This window comes from Tiliqua scincoides, chromosome 7 (assembly GCF_035046505.1).
Source record: "Tiliqua scincoides isolate rTilSci1 chromosome 7, rTilSci1.hap2, whole genome shotgun sequence".
NCBI lineage: Eukaryota > Metazoa > Chordata > Lepidosauria > Squamata > Scincidae > Tiliqua > Tiliqua scincoides.
In genome coordinates, this window is record NC_089827.1 from 63905651 (window position 1) to 63927558 (window position 21908).

The following is a 21908-nucleotide window of genomic DNA, read 5'->3' on the forward strand; positions in this document are numbered from 1 at the left end:
TGCTGCTGCAGCAGTCGAACTAGGCTGTTGCCAGCATGTTGAGACAGGTGCCGTGTCTTGGTTGGGGAGGGGGAGGGCGAGGGGAGTTACTGGGTAGATCAGGGGAGGGTAGGAGGCTGGGGCAAGGCCACGGGGGTGGATCTTGGGCAGCAAATGCATATGCTGAATCCAATTCCCTTCAATTTGGCCTGAGCTGCCTATTTACTCTGCTTGCACTTATTCCAGCTATACAGGTGGTGTAGGTCCAACAAGACCAACCATCAGGGAGCTTACCCCAAGGTAAGGGAACTACTTAAGAGCTCCGGATCACCTCACCACGAGAGGATGCAGCACATGCTTCCATAGTGTAGCTGCATTGTTATAAATGAGGGGACAGGATCAGGGCATTTCTAGTTCAGACACCATGAACACAACAAGAAACCAAAGTGAATACTGCAACCATGATAGCTTATTTTAAAATGCGAGAGAGGAGAGTTATTTTTGACCACCTGTTATTTTTTTACCAGAAGTAACTCAATGTATTAATAGTAGTAGCAATGTCTCTTTCAATGAGCCATGGAATGGTCTGCTTACCCTTAACTGCAGTACTTCAAGTGACTGTCTGCACAGACCCACACAGTGGAGTTCTATGCCTGTGCAAAACTGACCTCAAAAGTTTCCAGAGCTTTGCCAAGCATTCTGCCCCTCTGCCCAAGTGGCCACTGTATAACAGTCAATCTATAACTGTTGTTTCTGCAGGCAGCACCAACATCACAGCTTCTACTTCCATTTTTGGCTAGTGTCTCCTGATAGTAAGGGCAATGGGTTCTTCTCTCTCGTAGTCTCAAGTTAGCAGCAGACTCTCCTGCCTCTTCTTTCCCAATATCTCATCAACCATTGCTGATTTTGCACCTAGGCAAAGTGATTCATGCTGGATCATATTTGTATGAATGGTTGGCAACCTTCAGTCTCGAAAGACTATGGTATAAGCCTACAGCATCTGGTATTCCCAGGCGGTCTCCCATCCAAGTACTAACCAGGCCTGACCCTGCTTAGCTTCTGAGATCAGATGAGATCAGGCATGTGCAGGGTAACAGTATGAATATACCACAATAAAAGTTTGGTGAGATCAGGTTTCTGACCAGTCTGTCATATGAGTCATACATACATACATACATACATACATACATACATGTTGTTGGCATCCTTCAGTCTCGGAAGACTATGGTACGGTATGTCTTATGTTCTTATGTATCACACTCTGAATAGTGTTCTGGAACAGAGTGTCCTCTCCAGTGCGCGAAGCCTGGGTAAAGTACATATGGAGGATAGGCTGTTACCCATGCAGCAAATCCCCCCTCTCCACGTCGCTGAAATGGTCCAATGGAAAGGCAGAGGCCAATACGGTTGGTTCCAGCGGCGTCGCAGGAGTTGCCAGAACGTGACATTGTTCAGCCATGAACTGCCTCAGGGACTCCGGCTCCGGATTTTGCCTCGAGATTGACTCCTGAAGCCTTTTCCAAAACTGGATGTAGCCACAAGGCAATGGAGGTTTGGGATCAGAGTTTTCCTTCTCTCAGATGAGCTGCCTTCCCAGGCTGATGAGTCCCATCGACCCGGGTATGTACACCCGGTGTATACATACATACATACATACATACATACATACATACATACATACATACATAGGTATTTATAGGCTACAATTCTACGGAAGCATTACACCTTATACAAATTATATATGTAGAAATCATTAATGTGAATTTATGCAAAAATTCCCTAAAATCATCAACTGAGGGCACAATTCTAACCAGGTCTACTCAGAAGTAAGTTCTATTTTGTTCAATGAAACTTACTCTCAGGCAAGTGTGGTTAGGATTGCAGCCTGAGAAAATTAAATTATAGATTAGTAAACTGATGAAATACTCACTGAGCTATTTTGGCTGCTAGGACTGCTCCTTGTAAGCACCCCCAAATTCCAGCCTGAGAAATGAATTTCTCACAGTAACCTTGGGAGTTATTTGCCAAGTTACCACTGGAACTATCTGACAAACCATCTAACTCTTGCCAGTGATGAAGAGCATCGGTTATGTGGAGGGCTCCATCGAGGCCTTGACACCAATATTTGAAAGCAGCTCTGTAATGCAATGAAGTACATCAGAGTACTGAACATTTTCTTTTCAAATAGAGGATAAGGACAGTTTTTTTCACATCATATTCGCAACTGTAGATGCAATGGACAGTCAGATTCCCAGATTAGCTATGAATACCTTGGTGTTTTAACAATCGCCTCTAAAACCCAAGAGACATAAGAAATGTTCAGGAGACAAGGCCACCACCCACTTCCTCTCACAATAAACTAAGTGGAAGATCTTTGTCACATAAATTAGAGGGCCTAAGGGTCATTGAAATGAAATTCTGTCTCAGATGTCCCTTCTGGTGACAACTAAGACTCAAGTTATATGTCACACAGAGTTCTATTTTTCCCCCTCTGTTTTTGGTTTTGTTTTTTTAGCTTCAGGAGGTTGTGACACAGGACAGAGGAAAAATAATCAGAAAAAGCCACTTAAATTTTTCCCATCTGATCATTTTTCAATTTAAAAACACCCTTCCCAACACAGGGCATACTTGTATCTTCATAAGTCTTTTCCCCAGTATAGGAAAAGGCAACTTTGGAAAGAAGCTTTTTACTTGAAAAATGACTTCAGAGAAAAGCTTTAAAAAAGTTCTCTTCATCCACCCTTCCTCAGCCCCGAGTTGAAGCTTTGTTTAAAGAAACATGAGGTGGAGGGGGCAGAATGAAACTTTGGGCAACGTAGTTTAAGCATCATGCTAGAAAAATCCAACACTGGCTTGAATATAACATTGGGCCATACTTCACATTGCCTACAAGAAAAAAAACAAATTCATAATTGGGTACATAAATTTTCCTTGTCTTTTCAAATAGCACAGTCTACACAGTGATGTTCAAAACCAGTGCTTCCTCAGCAGAAACTAAGGAGAATAGATACATTCCAGCACAATCCCAGTGTCTATTCCTATAGAATCATTTGCAGCACCCTTTCCACTAAGAAAGTTTTGGCCAAGGCAAGAGAATCAATTTTGTAACTTTTTATAAAGATAAGCTCTGAAGGCTTTGTGGGTGCTCAGTAAATTTACCACAGCGCCAGCTGGATTACTGTTAGAAATATATGCATACAATTTTCTAGAGCTAAGTGAATTTACTTATTACACTCCATTCCCCCTCAGTAGTAGAACATTATTAATCAGACCAATGTGTTAATAAATGTTCTCCTTGAACTATTCCCAAAGAACAAAGAGGCAAACATTAGCATGTACAATGGAAGGTAGGGAAGAAGTGCTGACAACGAATGACTTCAGAATAACATCATGAAGGACCACAAACCAGAGTCATACCTAAAACCAGGGGTCTCTCACATCATTCCAAGTACAAGCAAAGCATATGTCAGGAAGATTGTCACTACAAGTCACCTTTGCATGACACTAATCAAATTCTTTCTTCATCCCCCTCAGTATCAGGATAGTATCATCCTGTATCTGTTGCATTATAACAAGAACATACCTTTTGTTTCCTGCATAAAAGTGAAGATTTCCAAGTTCATGGGAAGCCTGCACTTTGAGGCTGTGCTGGTTAAATGTCTGAAGACTTTCTGTTTTTCACCAGTTTGAGGGGAAAGTGTTTAACAAAAAAATAATTCATTAATAGTGAGCAAATCTTTGCATTTTTACCTAGAAATAAATCCCATAGAAGTAAATGTTACCTGTAAGTGAAATAGGATTATAGCCGGGCAGCCCAACCCTATGGCGCCTCAGCATTGGCGTTGCAGCCCCAGCACTGGTGCTAGGTATAACAAACATGCCATAAGGAATGTTGGTGCCACCCTGAGAGTAAGCTGTGCTGGCAGCGAGCCCTGCATAAACCTTGCCCACCCAATGGAGAGGAGGTATGTGCCAAATGGCGTGGGGGAATGTGGAGGGAGGGTGGGGGTGGCATTCCTGGTAGGGGGAGAGCAGAGAGAGGGAAGAATGGGGGGAGTGACTAGCCCAGGAGGGGGTGGGAATGGCAGAGGTCTCCTCCACTGAATCCTAACCTCAATGTCAGGCTCGGCAGTCCAACTCAGGGCTTCCCAAGTCTGCGCCAGCAAATTAGCTGGTATGGATGCAAGAAGCCCCACTGAGCAGGCTGGGGCTTTACTCGGGAAAGGGAATTAATGTCCCCTTCCTCCAAGGAGACCTCCAGCCTGCTTGTATCCAGCACAGGATACCGCAGTGGGCATTTAACACCGCTGCTCCTGTGCTGGATAGGATTGAGCTATAATTCTTACTGAACCCAATAGGCTTACTTATGAAGTAGGCTACCTCAGAATTCCAGATCCAAGGGAGTGGCAACAGGATGTGGCTCTCTTGTGTCCTCCCTGAGGCATTTGGTGGACCACTATCAGACACAGGAAGTTGGACTAGATTCGCCTTTGGCCTGATCCAGTGGGGCTCTAATTATGTTCTTATGGGCAAAATAAATAACAGTTTCCAAACACTGTGTGTGTCCCTAATAACACTGGACTTTAGCTTTAAGATTGAATGTACAGGTATTTATATGAATAAATTGATATGAATTCAGAAAATAGTAAATCATATTGAATAATATTATTATAAAAGTGTTCAGATTTTTGGATTTTTATTATATATTATAAAATGTGTATAGATCAACCATTGCTCTAATACTTCTATCAACAAAAGATTATTTAAAAAAAAGAAAAAACTACTTCTGACACTATAATTGTAGTGTAAACTAAAATAAATATTATAATTTATTTCCAGGTGGCAGGTGTAGGGGACTGCCACTGCATATATATCACAACGTTAAAATTAGCAGTCCTATTAACTGACCAAGTGATTTGGGAAGGGGATTATAACAAACAAGAAGAATATTGTTATAAGAAAATAGTTCAGAACTGAATTTGGCTTTAAGTCAGAACAGAAACAAATCTCTTCAATAGAGTGAGAATATGTGGGTACAGAGTGAAAACCCACTCAACAGACCATGTCTCACCAAGAGAAACATTAAAGCTGAATTCCACAATGGGTGTCATGGACTCATGTATCAGATTCATGTATATTTAAAAAAATTATATCCCACCTTTTAAAAAAATCAAGGCAGCTTAACAACAATTTTGAAATAATAGTTACATAAATCAAAATAACACACAATTATTAAAAATAACAAATTGTATAAACAATAAATATATCAATTGTAAGCAAAGCATGACTACAATCTTACCAAGCGTTTTCTCATATGAAATGATGACTGTGGACAGTTTTGACTGGGGGATGGAATTGCTTTGAACTGTACTTAGGTAAGCAAAGTTTTCTTCAGAAAGTTCAGGTGGTTCTGGTTGATATGTCAACTCAGCACCCATAATAAATCCTACTCTTCCACGTGGAGCTATCTGGAATGGTCCTTTTTTGTTTAATTCTCTTGGGTTAGAGTGTTCTAGAACAGAAAAGTATATAATTTACTGAATATATTATGTCCAAGAGATTCTGATTTTCCACAGTGGGCAGTAGATTAACAGCCCAGTCCTATGCTTCCCTAGCGCCCAGGGCTATAGCGGTGCCAAAATGGTGACTGCTGTATCCTATGGGACAGGGTACAGATCTTCTCAGGATAAGGGAACAAATGTTCCCTTACCCTGAGAAGATCTGTACCCTGTCCCATACCCATACAAATGTTCCCTTACCCTGTGTAACACTCCGGCAGCTCAAATGGGCCTCCTCAGATCCGCACCTGTTATTGAGCGGGTACAGAACTGAGGAGACCCATGTTGGGTTTCCCGGCCCAGGAGGGGGGTTAGGATACAGTGGAAGAGCCTGCCAGTATCTCTGTCCCCGTCCTGGGCCCACATCTTTCCCGCTCTGCCTTCCCCCTGCCCAGTTCTGTCTCCTTCCCACCCTTTCCCACCCTGACAAGTCCTGCTGCCAGCCAGCAGCCATACTCACCACTGGAAGCTCTAAGCATCCATCTTCAAGCGCTAAGGCCCAGCACCAACTAGCACTGAAGCCAGCACTGGTGGTGCATTGTTAGTGCTGGTGCAAAAGTGCTTTACAGCACTTTTGCAACAGCCTAGGTTGGCGGCACCAGCAGAGCGCTGGTACCGCAGCCCATAGGATTGGGCCCTAAATCCAGGACTGACTGTCTACAATTCCAGAAACTATATTAAACATGACCAAGCTACATGCTATGATAAATGCATGAGCTGGCCCTTTTAAGAATAGTGTTTGTATTCACAGCAGTGTGCTGGAAGTGACAATCTGAAGTGGAAGTGAAGTGGAGGCCAGGGTCTTTATTTTGCACTGCTGTAGTAAATAAAAAATGCAGTTGTCTATTCCTCCTTGCTCTCTCTTTCACCTTCCTTCAGCAGGCAACTGTCCCACAGATAAAGATATCATGCAGATCCTGAGTGATGTTTTTGCCTGCCTGCCTGCCTGCCTGCCTGCCTGCCTGAAGCAATCAGTAAGAACCCAGCTGCTGTATGGCAGAGTTACTAACCTACACAGTTCAGTCAGGCCTCTGCGACTTTTCCAACTCCATGACAGAGAGTGAACCAACCTCACTAATGTCATATATTTGACTGTCTGTTAGATAACTTATACAACAGCTTTGCTGGTTGAAGACGGTTGGCAACAACACCAGAAATTGTGTACAGGTATGCCCCAGTACCAGCAGAGTGCTATTCTGGAACCCCCCACTGAATAATGAACCCCCCAACTGAACCCCCCAACTGAAACTGTAGATAACTGGGGACGCCCCCCTTGCCTTCCAGAGGTGAGGGGAGCCCAGCTTCCCTCACTTCTGGAGGCTGTCTGAGGCCTGCAGAGGCTGAGCATGACTGCTGCAGACCTCAGAATGGTCTAAAAGGCAAAAAGAAACATGCTACTTCTGGTTTTACAATAAAAACAGAAGTGACATTTTAATGCCTTATAAGCCATTGGGAGGCACAGGGAAGCCTCCAAAAGGCCCAGCTCCCCTCACTTCTGGAGGGGGAAGCTGGGCTTTCTGTAGGCTTCCCTGTGCCTCTGGAGGGGGCTTGTGGGGGAGGGGGCATGAGGACCTGATCGACAGTTAAGTGAAATGCGTTTTTCTTTCAGATGCCAATTCTGTACTGATAGTGTTCAATAAAAATATGACTGGATCATATTATTTGTCAGACAACAGGAAACCCCCATAGCTCTCCACCTCAACCAGCCCCAGGGAGAGATATGAGATGAGGCCTGCAGGGCCCCAATTGTCCAAGGGGCCCAAGAAGGAGGACTCCAAAGGTAATATGACACCCTCCCTTGTTCCCTGCCACAAGGTGCAAGACAGGGGTGGCAACAGCCTGCTAGCCCAGGCCGCCAGCCAGTCTCGAAGTGCCAACCAGCTAACCCTGAGGAGCCAACCAGAAGAATCGAGATGTCCATTGAAGTCCATCCCCAGACACAAGGTGCCAGTCAACCAGTCTTGAGAAGACTGTTGACCCCCCTAGCCAGCTCTGAAGAGCCAGCCAGCAGCCTTTGGGTGCACATCACACCTCTACCAGCCAAGGCATGGGCTTATGAAGTCATCAAAGACACTTGCTGGAGCAATGGCTCCTGCCACATGGCACCACTGTCACCCAGATGCCATCCAAATGATATAGGAGATCAGACTACCCTACAACACCCTACATCACAGACAGAAGTGGCTCAGAAACAGGCCACGCTCTACAATGATGCTATTCAACAGGTATGAATTTCAACATGTTGTAAGCTACACATGGACCCTGGGTGGTCAGCCACATCATGAGGTAGAGCCATAGGGGGTAATCCTAGTCACCTGAAGGGTGAAGGCAGCTGGTTGTCACCATCTGCCAGAACAGCCTCCTCCCACTTAATGCCCCTCAGCTGGTGCCCTACCTAGAAGTTAGCTATTCCCCTCTGGCCATAATGCAAGATTGCCCTTGAGGACTAGGTGTTGAACACCTGGGAATCATTGATGCTGCCAGGGAACACTGGCCTCACAGCCCCATCACCATGCCCTAGTGGGCCACCACAGCCTGCAGTACCCAGTTCCCTCCACCCCAGTGCCAGAAGTTCCCTTCCCACCCACTTGCTATGGTTCCATGACCTGGTCCAGGATCCTTGCCACAGAGGGTGTGAGATGCTGCTGATCAGCTGACTTCATCCCCTCTCCCAGTCCGTTTGGTCAGACTATGGAGGCTACCGACCTAAGGCCAAGACCCTCATATGCAGCTGAGTGATAGAATGACACCCCCCTGGCATTCAGCACATACTGGGTAACACAGCAGTGCCCTTCCAGCACCTGTCTGGCATGCGCCTATAAGTAGCATAGACTCTTGGTGTCCTCCCGGTATCTGGTCTACAAAGATTGTGTGATGACATCCGTAGGCAGCCATTACAACACTATTCCTGCAGTGCCCATCCTTGCTCCTCTGCCCCCAGGAGCCACGCCTGCATCTGCCCCAGATCTGCCCCTAGCTTACTCTGCACTTTAGCCCACAGGCTCATCCTCTGATCCTCCTCCAGCTTTGCCGGCCAGGCTTAGGATATGACATACATGGCATTGGTGACTGGGCAATGTCGGTACTGTGTTCAGACAGGATTGGGCCTTAGTCTTCCTATGAAAAGTAAACTGATATATTCTTGAAGAAAAAGATATTCATATCACACATCCAATTACTAAATAAGAGGAATTGTAATTTACCTTGTGTGTTAGCAAGAAAGAGTGAAAGTAATTTCCTACTATATCTGATAGCTGCGTTGTGATGTTTTGATTTTTCAATGCTTTCTCTGAAACATTTCAGAGTATCTCTCACATCCACAGGAACAGAAACCTGCAACTGTAGTTTATTCACATCTAAAATGAAGCAACAAATGCATTTAAAATTAATTATGTAGATGATGAGCATAGGAATATACAAAGCTGCTTTCCACTGAATAAGATCACTGGTGCATGCTCAGCACTGTTTACACTGACTGGCAGTGACTCTTAAGGCAATCAAGACTGGCACCATCATGTGCACAAAAATTGTGCCCCCAAAGCTTTTAATAGCATAATGAGATAAGATTCGTTTGGCACTGATGGGACCTTCTCTCCCAAGGTTAGAACAATTTTTGTGAGTGTGATTTTTTTTAGAACTGTAGAGGAAAGAGTTTAAAAAAAAAAAAAACACGAACTCCACATGTCACAATCCCAAACACACCCAGTGCTATTAAGTTAAAAAGACAAACACACAGGGCAAATGACACATTATAACATGTGGTTTGATCTTCAGGTTATAATAAATGTGTCATTTGCCCTGTGTTTGTCTTTGTAACTTAATAACACCGGGAAGTTTTGGGATTGGGATTGTGGCATGTGGAGTTTAAAAAAACAAACTCTTTGCACTACAGTCCTAATAAAAATCACACCCACAAAAAATTGTATTAACCTTGTATTATAACATGTGTTTTGCTCTTCAGAGAAGCGTTGTGTGGTACAGAGTGGTAGATTGCCATGGTCAATACAAGTCTTTTGTTTGTTGGGCCAAATGACAGACAGAAAAAGGGAATGGGCTGGCCCTTTTTCCTGGATTAAACTCCACCCTTTTTTCTTTGGCATCATCCTCTATGCTCTCTTAGCATTCTCAAGCAGTGGTTCTTCCTCTATATTGCAGTTCAGGACTTCCTAGATAAAAGAATCCAGAACACTTGCTGGAATCTCAGAACTTCCCCTTTCCTGTGGGGGAGAGCTCAGGGCCTCTAGGTGGGCTGCCCCCAAACATGGTAACTTATTGTTTGGCAGCTACCAACAGTAGCTTCCTGAATCCCCAGCTGAAGACTTGCCACTGGGTTGCTCCACTTTTTTTGCCTGTCACTTTTATGCGGTCCTGGCCCCTGAGTTCCCAAGAGCTGAACTTGGCCTTCCCTGAGGGGCTAGGGCCCAGCTGCTCCTTACCTTCTTATTTGGGCCAGAAGGGTCATCTTCTGCCCCTCACTCCTCCCCTCTCTCCTCTCCTTACCACCTTCTGGATGCTTTCCTTTTCTCTGGCTCCTTTCTTCCTATTCAGCTCCTCCCTGTCCCATGTGCCCTCCTCCACCTGCTCTCTATAGAGGTGTTTATAGGACTGAGGCCAGACTGAACCCCCAGGCTAGCTGTTGCTCACCCCCCCCCCCGGCCCCCTGCAGACAAGAGCAAGCAATGGCCAACAATGTCACCAGACATCATGCTGCTGCCTACTTGACTTGCATAGCCACCCCATCCGCTTCTCAGCAGACTGGCAAGATCAAGTGCCCTGCCACCCAGCTGGTCAGCAGGACGTGTGCTCTACCACTCAGCTGATCAGCAGAGCCACACAGTCACCACTCATTCACCAACTGGAGCATTATCCTCTCCCCACCAGTTTGTCACGCCCCAACGGGGCTCATAGCACCAATTGAAATTTCCCTTCCAGGGTTTATAGAAGCTGGGGGGTTCCATCAGAACTGCAAAATGAGAGAAGAGTTAAATCCCACCCTACTCTCCACAATGGTGGCAGATAGGATTGCTGGGACAATCTTAGTCTCAACATCAAAAAGTATCTAGAACAAGTTTAATGAACATTATTAACATAATATAATATGAAGTGTTGAAGTATCTGTGATTGTATGGCCTGCATGTGACTGAGACATAGTCCATTATCACACAACATAAATATATTATTTTACTAATACAAAATGATATGAACAGTAAATCTTTTGAAGACTTATTGGACTGTATTGACACATACTCTGACCTGAACTAGTAAAATGGAGCTCATCAGTTCCTGGGTTATATTTTGTAGCAGAATGCAGCTTTTTCGTAACAAAATCTCTGCAGGACACCTAAGAGAGAATGTTTCCCATATAGTCACAACCCTAAACAACATTTTTAAACTTGGTAGCCTAAACTCAAGCTCTTGTCAATATTTAGACACTTAAAATCCAACTCTTGAAAGCGCCAAGAATTCTCAACTTTAAATGTGGATGCTTTTGATTGCATCAACCAAGTAATTAAAGCCAGAGTTTGTTATCTGTAACTACAAGCCAAGAGACAAGGCACTCATCTCATTCCATTCATCTCAATGGGACAATATACATTTTGTAGCCAACAGACACTGTGAGTCTTTTCCAGGAGACCCAATGCCAGAAGTTGTACAGCAGAATAATATCCAAAGACTGTTTCAAATCTAAAATGTATTTCTTTATTTTATCTATAATACAGGGCGTCTCAAAAAATGTATCTACAATTTGATAAACTCCAATGTATACATACTTCATTGTAGAAAGCCAGCAACACTTGAACATCTAAGGGAAGCAATTGAAGAGATGTGTGGAACCATCCTGGCACACACATTGGTGAATGTCTGCAGATCCCTCATTGCCCAATCCTGTGCATGCCTACTCAGAAGTAAGTACCATTATTATTATTATTATTATTATTATTATTATTATTAACAGTATTTATATACCGCTTTTTAACTAAAAGTTCACAAAGCGGTTTACAGAGAAAAATCAATAACTAAATGGCTCATTATAGCATTATAGCTAATGGGGCTTACTCCCATGCAAGTGTGGATAGGATTGTGCTCTCAACAATGTCAGCAGTGTATAGACACCAATGGGGAACATTTTGAGCACTTAGTCTAATTAATTAACTGGGTCAAGTGACTGCTTCTGTGTACACCATATGTAGTATATGTGTGACTTACAGTTTTATAGCCCAGGCATGCCCCCTTAACCATAGGGATTCCATTCTGGAACACCCCCCATGAATACCTAAATCCAAGGATTCGGAGGACTCTTACCCTCTGGAGGGGGCGCACAGGGGTGTGGGGGGCCACAGATCCCCAATTCATGGATAAGTGAAACAGCGAATATAGGATCCACGGATACGGGGGTCCCCTGTTTATGTGTGAAATATAGCATAATAATTTTGAAACTAGAAGTGTGTGTAAATTTTCATGAGGCACCCTGTATTTTTATCCTGCCTTTCCTCCACTGGCATAGGTGCTCAAGGTGGCTAACATAAAATATGCACAATAAAATGCAAACTTGTTCCTAGTTAACTCCACTCAGTATGACTTAAAATACATTTAAATCACCTCACCTTTTTTCCAGTATTAGTGACAAGTTCTGTGAAAAGAGGCTGCGAGGTATTAGAATCACGAGATTGTATTCTTTCTTGTATTTGTCTCTGAGCAAACACCAGCAATGGAGTCACTTGCTCTGTATATCTCTCGCTAGAAAAAGTCCAAAAATTTAGAAAAATTTTAAAAACTGCTAATATTGCAAATACACCATCCTTTCTCAGAAGACAGCACATGTCACTTACTGCGTAACTGTGTTAAACTGCATGGCTATGCATACAAGCGATTCCCATTTTTTCAAGTGAAATAAAATCTCTAAAGTTTGCAGGATCAAATTGCATACACCTCGCAAATCAACAACAGTCACATCATCAAACGGATATTCAAAATAAAGGTTACATCCACCATTTTCATCAGCAGTGCTTCCTATACAACTTGGAACACAGAAATCTCCTTCATCTTCAATAATCTGTAAATTGAAAACAGAGCATATTGCAGCCATAATTACAAATGGTTTTCCCATGTCCCCAATTCAGCTGTTAAGACCCAACTCAAATTCCCTCATAATATTCCACTATGTGCCGTGCTCTTTCCATCAAGGATTTATTCAGCTAGCATTTTAAACTTCCTGGATATATTAGATTCTGCATCCATTACACAAGACATAAGCAAACCTGCTGCACTTTCATACCATCCACTTCACATATGCATATGCAAAAAACACTTTTCACAGCTCAAAAACTACTATATTGCGTATATTCATTTTAGTATAAAATGCATACATTTTATAGCATTTTAGAAAATGAGAGATGACCTATGCTCTAGTGAAATTAAAATTAGCATAATTTGAATTTATGATAAAAGTTATAAGTATGCTTTATAACTGTGCTTTCAGAAGTATGTTGTAGTGCAGCCAATGAAAGCTGTACACTAGAGAATTGTTCAAATGTGTAAAGAACAAGAAAGAGAAGGCTTTAATTTTTGTTAACTTTTCATGGCTGGTTTTAAATCAGAAAAATAACTTTATGTAATTCATTGATCACATTAATGAAAAACATTTACCTTCACAGAATTGGTAGCCTGGAGATCAATTATCATATCAAGCAACGTATCTGATGCCATATAGTAGGGTAGCCAAATGCTATTAAGGAAAAGTTCCTTTGTTATAGGAAATGGTGAATAAAAAGACTCTAACTGGTTAATGATCATTCGCGATTCTTGAGTATAGTTCCAAAGATCTCGACAGGCATTTTGAAGCAAAGTCCAATGGCCACCACGATGAGCAACAACCTGAATCGTAATGTTTTAAAATACTGAATTGAAGAATGAGTGTCAGACATCTCAATGGTTTCAACAGTAAAACAACAATACCTAGGGCCAAACTAAACATGTCATGTAATGTAATCTTGGATAGAAGTAGTTTTGATGAAATATGACATAGGGGCCTCCACAAACAGGGTAAAACCACAGCGGGTTTTAGTACTGTGCCTCCCTCCTTGTTACCAAGGGAGCTCTGTGGGGAATTAAGAAGGATGCAGGGTGATCACTTCTGTCCCTTCCAAGGAAAAAGTAATGAAGGAAAAGTAAATCAGATCCCGTTGATAAAGGAATTTTAGGCTGGTGGCCCAGTTCTGTTGGGCAGCTGCTTACATTCCAGAGGTGGAGTGTTTTATAGCTGTAGCAAAATGTGATATGCCATTCAGTGTGGCCAACCTACCACCAGAAGCAGCAAGTGGCCACATGCCAGGAGGCCATCCACAACCCAAGAGCCTGTAAGGGGAATAGGTGGGAGGTGGGCAGAATGGGGCAAGGAGGGGGAAGGCCAAATACAGTCCCCAGAAGCTCCTCGTCCAGCCCACATGATAATCGGGCTCTCCCAATGCCCCCCCCATTCAAAAGAGCCACTTCTGCCAAGGCTCTGGGAAGGAGAGACAAAAGGAGGCCTCATAAGGCAAGGACCACTACAAGGGAAGGCGCTGGGAGATCCTAAGTATAATGCAAGTGGCCTTTTCAGCAGTGCTGCTTCTGCTAAGACAGAGCACCTCTTGGCTGTTGAGCTGTGAAGTGACACCTTGGCAGAAGCAGCACTGATAAAACGGCAGCCCACATGATAATTAGGCTCTCATAATTTTAAAGTATGATCAAGATTTGCATATTTTCTCCTCTGTCATTTGCAACTTAAGAGTTCCTAGTGAGAAGAAAGTGCTTATTTCTGGCCACTGTCTTCTTAATGACATAACTTCCTGCCTAATGATGTCATTTCCAGCCATGTCATTACCAGCAAGTTCCATGAATGCTATCTGGCTACTGTATGAAGCTATTTTGATACCCCTGATCTAGGCTGATCCATAACATCAATCCTAAACATATGCACTTTGGAGTAACCTCTGTTTAATACAACAGAACTTATTTCCAAGCATCAGATTGGGTTGCGTATCTCTATACCAGAGGTGGCCAAACCAAGGATCTCAAGTCACATGTGGCTCTTTGACACATAATGAATGCATGGTTCTTGGATATATGCTGGTTGAACTCCTTTTTGCATCACAAATAATATAAAAGGTAAATCAGAAATTTTTCAGCTTAATGTTTCAAGCATAATTATTTACCAAGGAGAAACTGAGAGTCCACTTGATTAAAACGTATGTTTAATGCTCATGGTGAGTCAATATATTTAAGATTTAAATGCTTCTTAAATCTTATGGCTCTCAAACACCTGAAGTTTATTGCATGTGGTTCTTATGTTAAGCAAGTTTGGCCACCCCTGTTTTATACATTTCACATGACCGTTACATAGTTATTAGTTACCACTACTAATATTTCTTTAAACCTATAAGATCTTCCATTCAAGCATCTTAATAAAATACATATTATATCAAGTATCTCCACCAATACCTCATTGAGATAAGTCAAGTTAATCACAACTAGTAGCCTGGTCATTTAAAAAAAAAAAAAAAAAGATGGAGGTTGACAGGGAGTGAAACTTAACCACTTCCTGTTAACCTCTGTTTATTTTTTTAGTGACCAGGCTGCCAGGAGGCAGCCGGTTATTCTACTAACAGCCCAATCCTTTGCATGTCTACTCAGAAGTAAGTCCCATTAGAGTCAATGAGGCTTACTCCCAGGAAAGTGTGGATAGGATTGGGCAGTAAACTGATTATCCTAAAGCAGGGGTGCCCAAACCCTGGCCCTAGGGGCATTTGCAGCCCTCAGGGACCACCAAACCAGCCCACAGGGAGCCCCAAGTCTCCAGTGAGCCTCTGGCCTGCTGGAGACTTTCTGGAGCCCACACTGGTCCAATGCAACTGGCAAGGGCCAAACTGCTCGACCTCTTGTGCGAGCCATGGGCCAAGGGCTCCCTCCACTGCTTGCTGTTTCACGTCCGTGTAGCAGCAGTGGCAACAAAGGAAAGGGCAGCCCTGCTTTGCACAAGGCCTTTTACAGGCTTTGAGCTATCATGAGACCTTCATTCATTCATTCAAGTTCCATATCTAATATATTCATTTATGTAAACGTCTGTAAATTTATTCAAATTTTAAACATAAATTCATTCTTTTTTCCCCAGCCCCCAACACATTGTCAGAGAGATTATGTGGCCCTCCTGTCAAAATGCTTGGATAGCCCTGTCCTAAAGTGGCACTTAGGAATGGAGAAAGAAGCAAGGAGGAGATGAAAAGACAGTTAAATATAATTGAAAAACAGCTAAATGGAGAGCCAGATGTGCCTCCTCCTAGCAGAGTTAGAAGAGGTGGACCAAATCTCCAGACTACTATACTTACAACTGGGAGAGAAGTGGGGAGCAATACAAGTAGAATATGAAGTTAATATTTGGTATTACCAACTGCAAGAGATTAGATTTTTAACTCTATTCTACTATATATATAAATAGTTTGATGTAAGAATTTATTACCACAGCTCTTCTGAAATGCAGAAAGGTTTTAGTAAAATGCTCTTGTGCAGCAGCATAACAGAGAGCGCGTTCACGTTCTTTGAGCGTTATATACCCTCGATCATTTGCCCCATGGATTCGAGGGCTGTCTCTTTCATTTAACTTAGTGCTGTGCTGAAAAGTGTCATCTAAAACCATGGAAAATTGCCACTAGTTAGAATGAATACAAGTTTTCAAAGACAACAGAATTAGCAATAATATTTTCAGATCTGTTACCAACAAAACAAAAGTATCTGCATATAGTGAACAATAACTTTCCACAATTATGTTAATCTTTTAATGGTCAAAGAATACACATATTTTACCTAAAAATGCAAATAATATATCACGAATCACTTTGGGATACATGTAAAGAAGTATCCCATCAGATTAGATTTTAGTGGAATAATCAGCAAATCAATAATTCAATGAATATCGTTAGTTTGGATTTGTTGAGCTCAGGGATGAACTGTAGTAGTACAATCTGAATTGGTCACCTGATTCAATATCTTTAGGGGACAACTTATTCCACTTCATATTTTCCACAGGGAATGGTGGGGCCCAAATCAATGCCACCGAGAGTCAGGCATTGGTTCCTCTGACCAAGGCATCGAGTCAGAGAAGGGAACTTTGGCACACTTAGGCAGACCCCTCCAGATGCAAACCTGCTTACACTTTCATCTATATAAACTCCAGGTCTGCTGTTAATTCGTCTGACAAAACCATCACCAAGGGCGGCTACCTAATTCTTTGCCAGCAGTTGCCAGACTATTCCTCCACCTGCCTGCTTCTCAACTTGTCCTGTTCTGCTTTCCCCTACCCTACCCACACCCCACCATGCTTTGCTGCTCATTGACTCCTGCCCACACATTTTACAACTGCTTGCTACCATCCACACCTGATGCCTGACACTTTTACCACTGATAGAACCAGGTCATGTCAAGGACCAGAGACAGAGCACCTGACAATATGAAGTGAGCTCAGGGAACTGTGGTAGTACGTGTGATCTGGCCACCTGATGCAAGCCCACTTCTGGGAAAGTCATGGACAGCCAGAGTACTTGTATTTATATAAACTTGGTTCAGCGCTACAAATAATACTGTAACCAGAGTGCTGGTCTTGGACATGGAAGACCGAGTTCAAATCCTCATTCAGCCATGAAGATTAACGGTGGACCTTGGGCCAGTCACTATCTCTCAATCTAACCTACCTCACAGGTTTGTCTTGAAAACAAAAGTGTCACAAACACCACTCTGGGTTCAATAAAGGAAGGGTAGCATATAAACAAGAAAGCTAAATAAGAAGCAATATGTATATAGTAAGAATTAAATCCTGAAGCTTTGTTACCAGAGATGGACAAATTGTGCCCCCACTTAATGCCAAATGACATCCTTTGATTGTTTCAAGAATTGTCAGACACGTGGTCAATCTTTAGTAACCCACCTGAATCAGGAACAGAAGATGACCCCTGGGTCAGATCACTGGGATCCCTCATGACATCAGTTTCAGGGGTGAGACAATTACTGTGATCAAGTAGGCTTGAGTTGGAATCAGTGTCCGAAGAAGTGCTCTGTAATGTAGGGTCAGAAGCAGGCAAGGAAGGACCAGAATCGAACTCAGGGGAAGCAGGGTCAAGTGTGTCTGGGCAAAGAAGAGCAAGGAAGTCCTGACTTGCTGAGAGCTGGTCAGCAGCAGAATATTCAGAGCAGGTATTCCCTAAAGCCCAGAATTTCACTAGATGTTCCTATCTTATCAAAAGACCGAACTGGAAGTCAGTATAAAGGAACAGTGAAAGGTTATATCATTTCCCAGGGCAACTGTGGTGGCTGAATGGTTGAAGCCACTGCTCTTGCCCTGAACAGCTAGTTTGGCTCCCCTGGCTGATGGCTCCTGACAAGAACAGTGATGCAAAAAGTAAAGCGGTTACTTAAACAATGTGAACCTGCTGCAGTGAGACTCAAGAAATACAGAAAGGTTATTCTCTGAAGGTCTGTTCTAAGAAATGCAACAGACAGGCAATGGAATCTTGGAAAGCCTCAAGAAGGGCAGAACACAGCTCTAGTGCATAGTAGTTAATGGTAGAAGTAAAATGGGAAAACCTATTTAAACTAAGCATCCTATCAGTGGGCCAATTTTAGTGTAGCCAGCTGTCCTACTATATCAGCCATTTCTGATTAAAACCTCTTTCTTCAGAGAAATGCCTTGAAGCAGTGGCATTTGTTCAAAAAGTATGCTAACTGAATACTATGCAATTGTGCATGCACAAACACAAAATTAATAGAAATAAAAAAATAGAACAGTATATGCTGCATTCTCTGGAATCAAGTGCAACATTCTTTGCTCTTGAACATTCAAATGCTCTGAAGCAGCCCTTCTGTCAAGTTACTAGCTGAGGAGGAGTTTGACTGTCATTCTAAATCTCCAATTAGCAAATAAAGGCCCAATCCTATCCAACTTTCCAGTGCCAGTGCAGCTGCAGTGCAGCCTTGAGGAAAGGGAACAAATGGTCCCTTAACTGGAGGAGGCCTCCATGATTGCCCCCTCACTGCAGGGTTCCATGCATGCTCCATTGGCACGGCTGCACTGGTGCTAGAAAACTGGATAGGATTTGGCCCTAAACTGGTGACTGATATCGTATTCGGACAGAGTATCTGGGAATTTTGAAATGGTGCCCAGCAAGGATAGCTTACTGTGGCTGCTGCTCTATCTTCCATCACTCAATAAGCTATGGAGACACTTACCAGGTGATGGGGGAGAAGCAGCAGATGCAGTGGATGCCAAAAAATAGATAGGGGACAGAAGAGAGTTTGTGCACAGTTCAAATTCCCATATGCCCACGACATCCCCTCCCATGTGCGCTCATTAAAAAGGGAAGGGAAAAAAATAGTCATGCCCTCCCCTCCATGACTTGGAATATGCCTGGGTTCACAGTCATAAACTGAGGCAGATCCAGATTAAAATCTGACAGGTAGGAAAAATCAAAACAACAACTTTGGACAGATAGAATATACAATATCAGAACAAGTAATTGCAGATGTCATCAGATCAGGAAATGGACCTCATTAGAATCTCAAGAAGCAGGAAAAACAGCATTGGATCCAAGAAAACAGACAGGACCACAAACAGAATGACAAAGCATATCTGGGACAAAGAACTCAGGAGCAGAAATCATGCCAGAAGTGATGCAGGACACAGCTCAGATTACCAGAAGTCAGAACAAAATGGACACAAGGCTAAAGATCAGGTTTTGGAGCAAGTCAAGATATACTGGACAGATTTTCACTATTTATTTCTAAACGTTATAAGATGTTTTGTTAATTTCATGAAAAGCTGGATAGAAATCTTATAAATAAATAGATACACAGATAACACATTGACTGAGATGGACAAAACTGACACTGTAAAAGTGCTGCTTGAGGGATGAGGTTGATTTCATGCTGCTTCCATATCCTGATTTTTTTCAGTGCCCTCAGACATGCTGATGCTGATGATGAATGGAAAAGTGTGCTCAATGAAAATTGCTCATTGAGTGCAATGCTAAACGCAAGACCATTTTATCATGAAACCAAATGGGCAGACTAATCTTATTGGGCATTTAGGGTAGCAGACCTCCCAATATGCTGCTTTAAGCGCCTGTGCAATGCCACAAAAGGGGCGCCACTGCCAGGAGCTACAGAACCACCAGTACAACTGGCTGGAGGCACCACACAAAAGCCAAGGCCACTCTGGAGCATATAAGGTAGTGGCGGGGTTATGTCATGGGCAGTTCAAGAGAGGATCAGAGGGTGTTTAGGGAGAACAGGCTGGGCCGGGGTTGGGAGGGGTTGGATCTGAGCCGGGGTGTATCTTGGTAGTAGCATGCTAGGCTCCTATCCCCTTTTTCCAGCCTGGACCTGACCCCAAGGCTGCCTGAATTTATACCAGCTAAATAGCTGGCGTAGGTCTGAGAAAATCCATTGGAGGCCAGATGGTCTACTAGGAGGTAAGTAAAAATATTTTACTCCTAGGTCCTATTTTACTCTCCTAGGTCATCTGGTGCCTCCCCACCACCACTCTATTGGCACTGCTGCATCACATAAATTTGTCCCACAGTTCAGTAAACTTTCTAAAAACACATGAATCCCTCAATAATGTTAAATACTACAGCATTAGTTCCCTACTGGCTCAGCTCAGGCCACAAATAAAGAGATGCTTCCAAACTATTCCAAAAGAGGTTAATATTTTTTTTTAAGAATCCATGGTAGCAGCTTGTTGCTATGGTTACCTGTCCTAAGATCTGGGGCTACAATACAACAGAAATGTAATATGCTTTAAATAAACAATTCTATCAAGCAGGATTATGAATGCTTTGCTTATTGTCCATTTATATCCATTACCAGTTTTTCGTTTGATTCTTCCTGATGGTGTTGTTTTAAACAGTGGAACATTGCAAACTTTCACTTTCACCTCCTTTGTTGCTGTGACTACTATGGTGCCTGACTTATTTAATGAGAACAGTTCAGGGTCCAGTTCATCATAGCTGCAGAACAAACCATTTAGTTATTTAAAATAGGTTGTGAGCAAAAGATATCAAATGCATCCTTAAAAAATACTAGCCAAAAATAACTAAAATCGCCAAATTTTATTATTCTGCAAATACTTCAATATTAATGTTGAACTTTGAAGCCCTGAACAATTCATACTTCAGTAAATTCCTGCTTCCATATGTACCTTCCCAACCTCTTAGCTCTTCTAGGGAAGCTTTATTCTGTTTGTCATTGCTACCATCAGAGTAACATCAGAGATTGCCCAATCTCATCCTGAACCAGCCTAGAGTGTGCAGCCATGCTGGGGCAGCCTCCATGGTGTGCTGTGGGCCAGCCAGGGAGCAGGAAGTGACAGAGAGATAAGTAAAAAACTTTTTTACACCTCTGTTATTCCGTAATCAACTTTCATTTCTTTTGCAAGTCATGATAACAGGTGAGTAAAAAGCAATATCCCATCTGTACTGATCAGATAAGGAATCACAATAAGAAAAAGTGCTGCAAAATGGATCTTCTGAATTCTCTAACAAGAGATGAGGAAGAAAACAAAACATTTCTGAAAGAGGTACAAGAGGTTGTTTTTCTACTGGGGAACCTAAACATTAGAATTTACCTGTTCAAACTTTGTAAACAATTAATGTCAATGTTACAGAGTTCTTCTATTTGTTTTCTAAACAAATTGAAATTAGCAATCGCCAGATAAATATTCAACTGAGATCTCCAAGGCATCTCTTCAACTGTTATTTGACGGAATCTTCTTCGTTTCAGGAAGACGCTACCACGTAAATTCAGCTTTTGTATCAGAAGTTGAAAAGCCAATTTTCGGGCCTCCTCTCTTTCTTTCCTAAATGAAAACATAGTTAACATTATTTTTAGATCACAAGAACAAAGCTGTGCTAATAAAAAGAAATTATTTTTAATCTTCTCAGTGCTATGGCTTCAGGAGGAAAGAAGCTTATCAGCTTCTTTATGGTCATAAAAGTGGGAACTTACCTGAAATTCTGGGGAGACAGACAATGGGGGAGGAGATGTGCCTAAAGCATCATTTGAAGCATGCAGATGGACACAGATCTCCTGTGTTTTCACTGGACAGCTGGAGGCTCACGGCTAGCCAATGGTGACTCAAATATGATCAGGGGTATTTAAAGCTCAACCACCTCCCCCAAGGACCATTCAGTTTGCTCTTACCAGCTTGCCCTCCCATCCTCTGAATTCTAACTTCATTTTTTTTTCCAATCTATATCACCAGGCTTGCTTGCTGTGAACTTCACTCAGTTGCCAGTGACTCTGATTTTCCACTTTTCCTTTGAACCCATGCCCTCCTGGTTGTCATCT

The 21908-nt window shown here is 42.6% G+C and overlaps 1 protein-coding gene and 1 pseudogene across 1 annotated transcript in view; both read right to left on the reverse strand.

Moving 5' to 3' along the window:
- CFAP54 (cilia and flagella associated protein 54) overlaps window positions 1-21908 on the reverse strand; it is a 135129-nt gene that overhangs the window by 50596 nt on the left and 62625 nt on the right. The window contains exons 35-47 of the mRNA XM_066634493.1: window positions 21187-21417; window positions 20427-20569; window positions 17494-17691; window positions 16033-16199; window positions 13185-13412; window positions 12368-12591; window positions 12143-12275; window positions 10791-10878; window positions 8741-8893; window positions 6889-6909; window positions 5279-5458; window positions 3563-3650; window positions 1910-2116 (exon numbers count right to left, since the gene is read on the reverse strand). Coding sequence (XP_066490590.1) covers window positions 1910-2116; window positions 3563-3650; window positions 5279-5458; window positions 6889-6909; window positions 8741-8893; window positions 10791-10878; window positions 12143-12275; window positions 12368-12591; window positions 13185-13412; window positions 16033-16199; window positions 17494-17691; window positions 20427-20569; window positions 21187-21417 — 2061 coding nt within the window. The remainder of the gene's footprint in view (window positions 1-1909; window positions 2117-3562; window positions 3651-5278; window positions 5459-6888; window positions 6910-8740; window positions 8894-10790; window positions 10879-12142; window positions 12276-12367; window positions 12592-13184; window positions 13413-16032; window positions 16200-17493; window positions 17692-20426; window positions 20570-21186; window positions 21418-21908) is intronic.
- On the reverse strand, window positions 968-1089 carry LOC136657808 (5S ribosomal RNA; annotated as a pseudogene).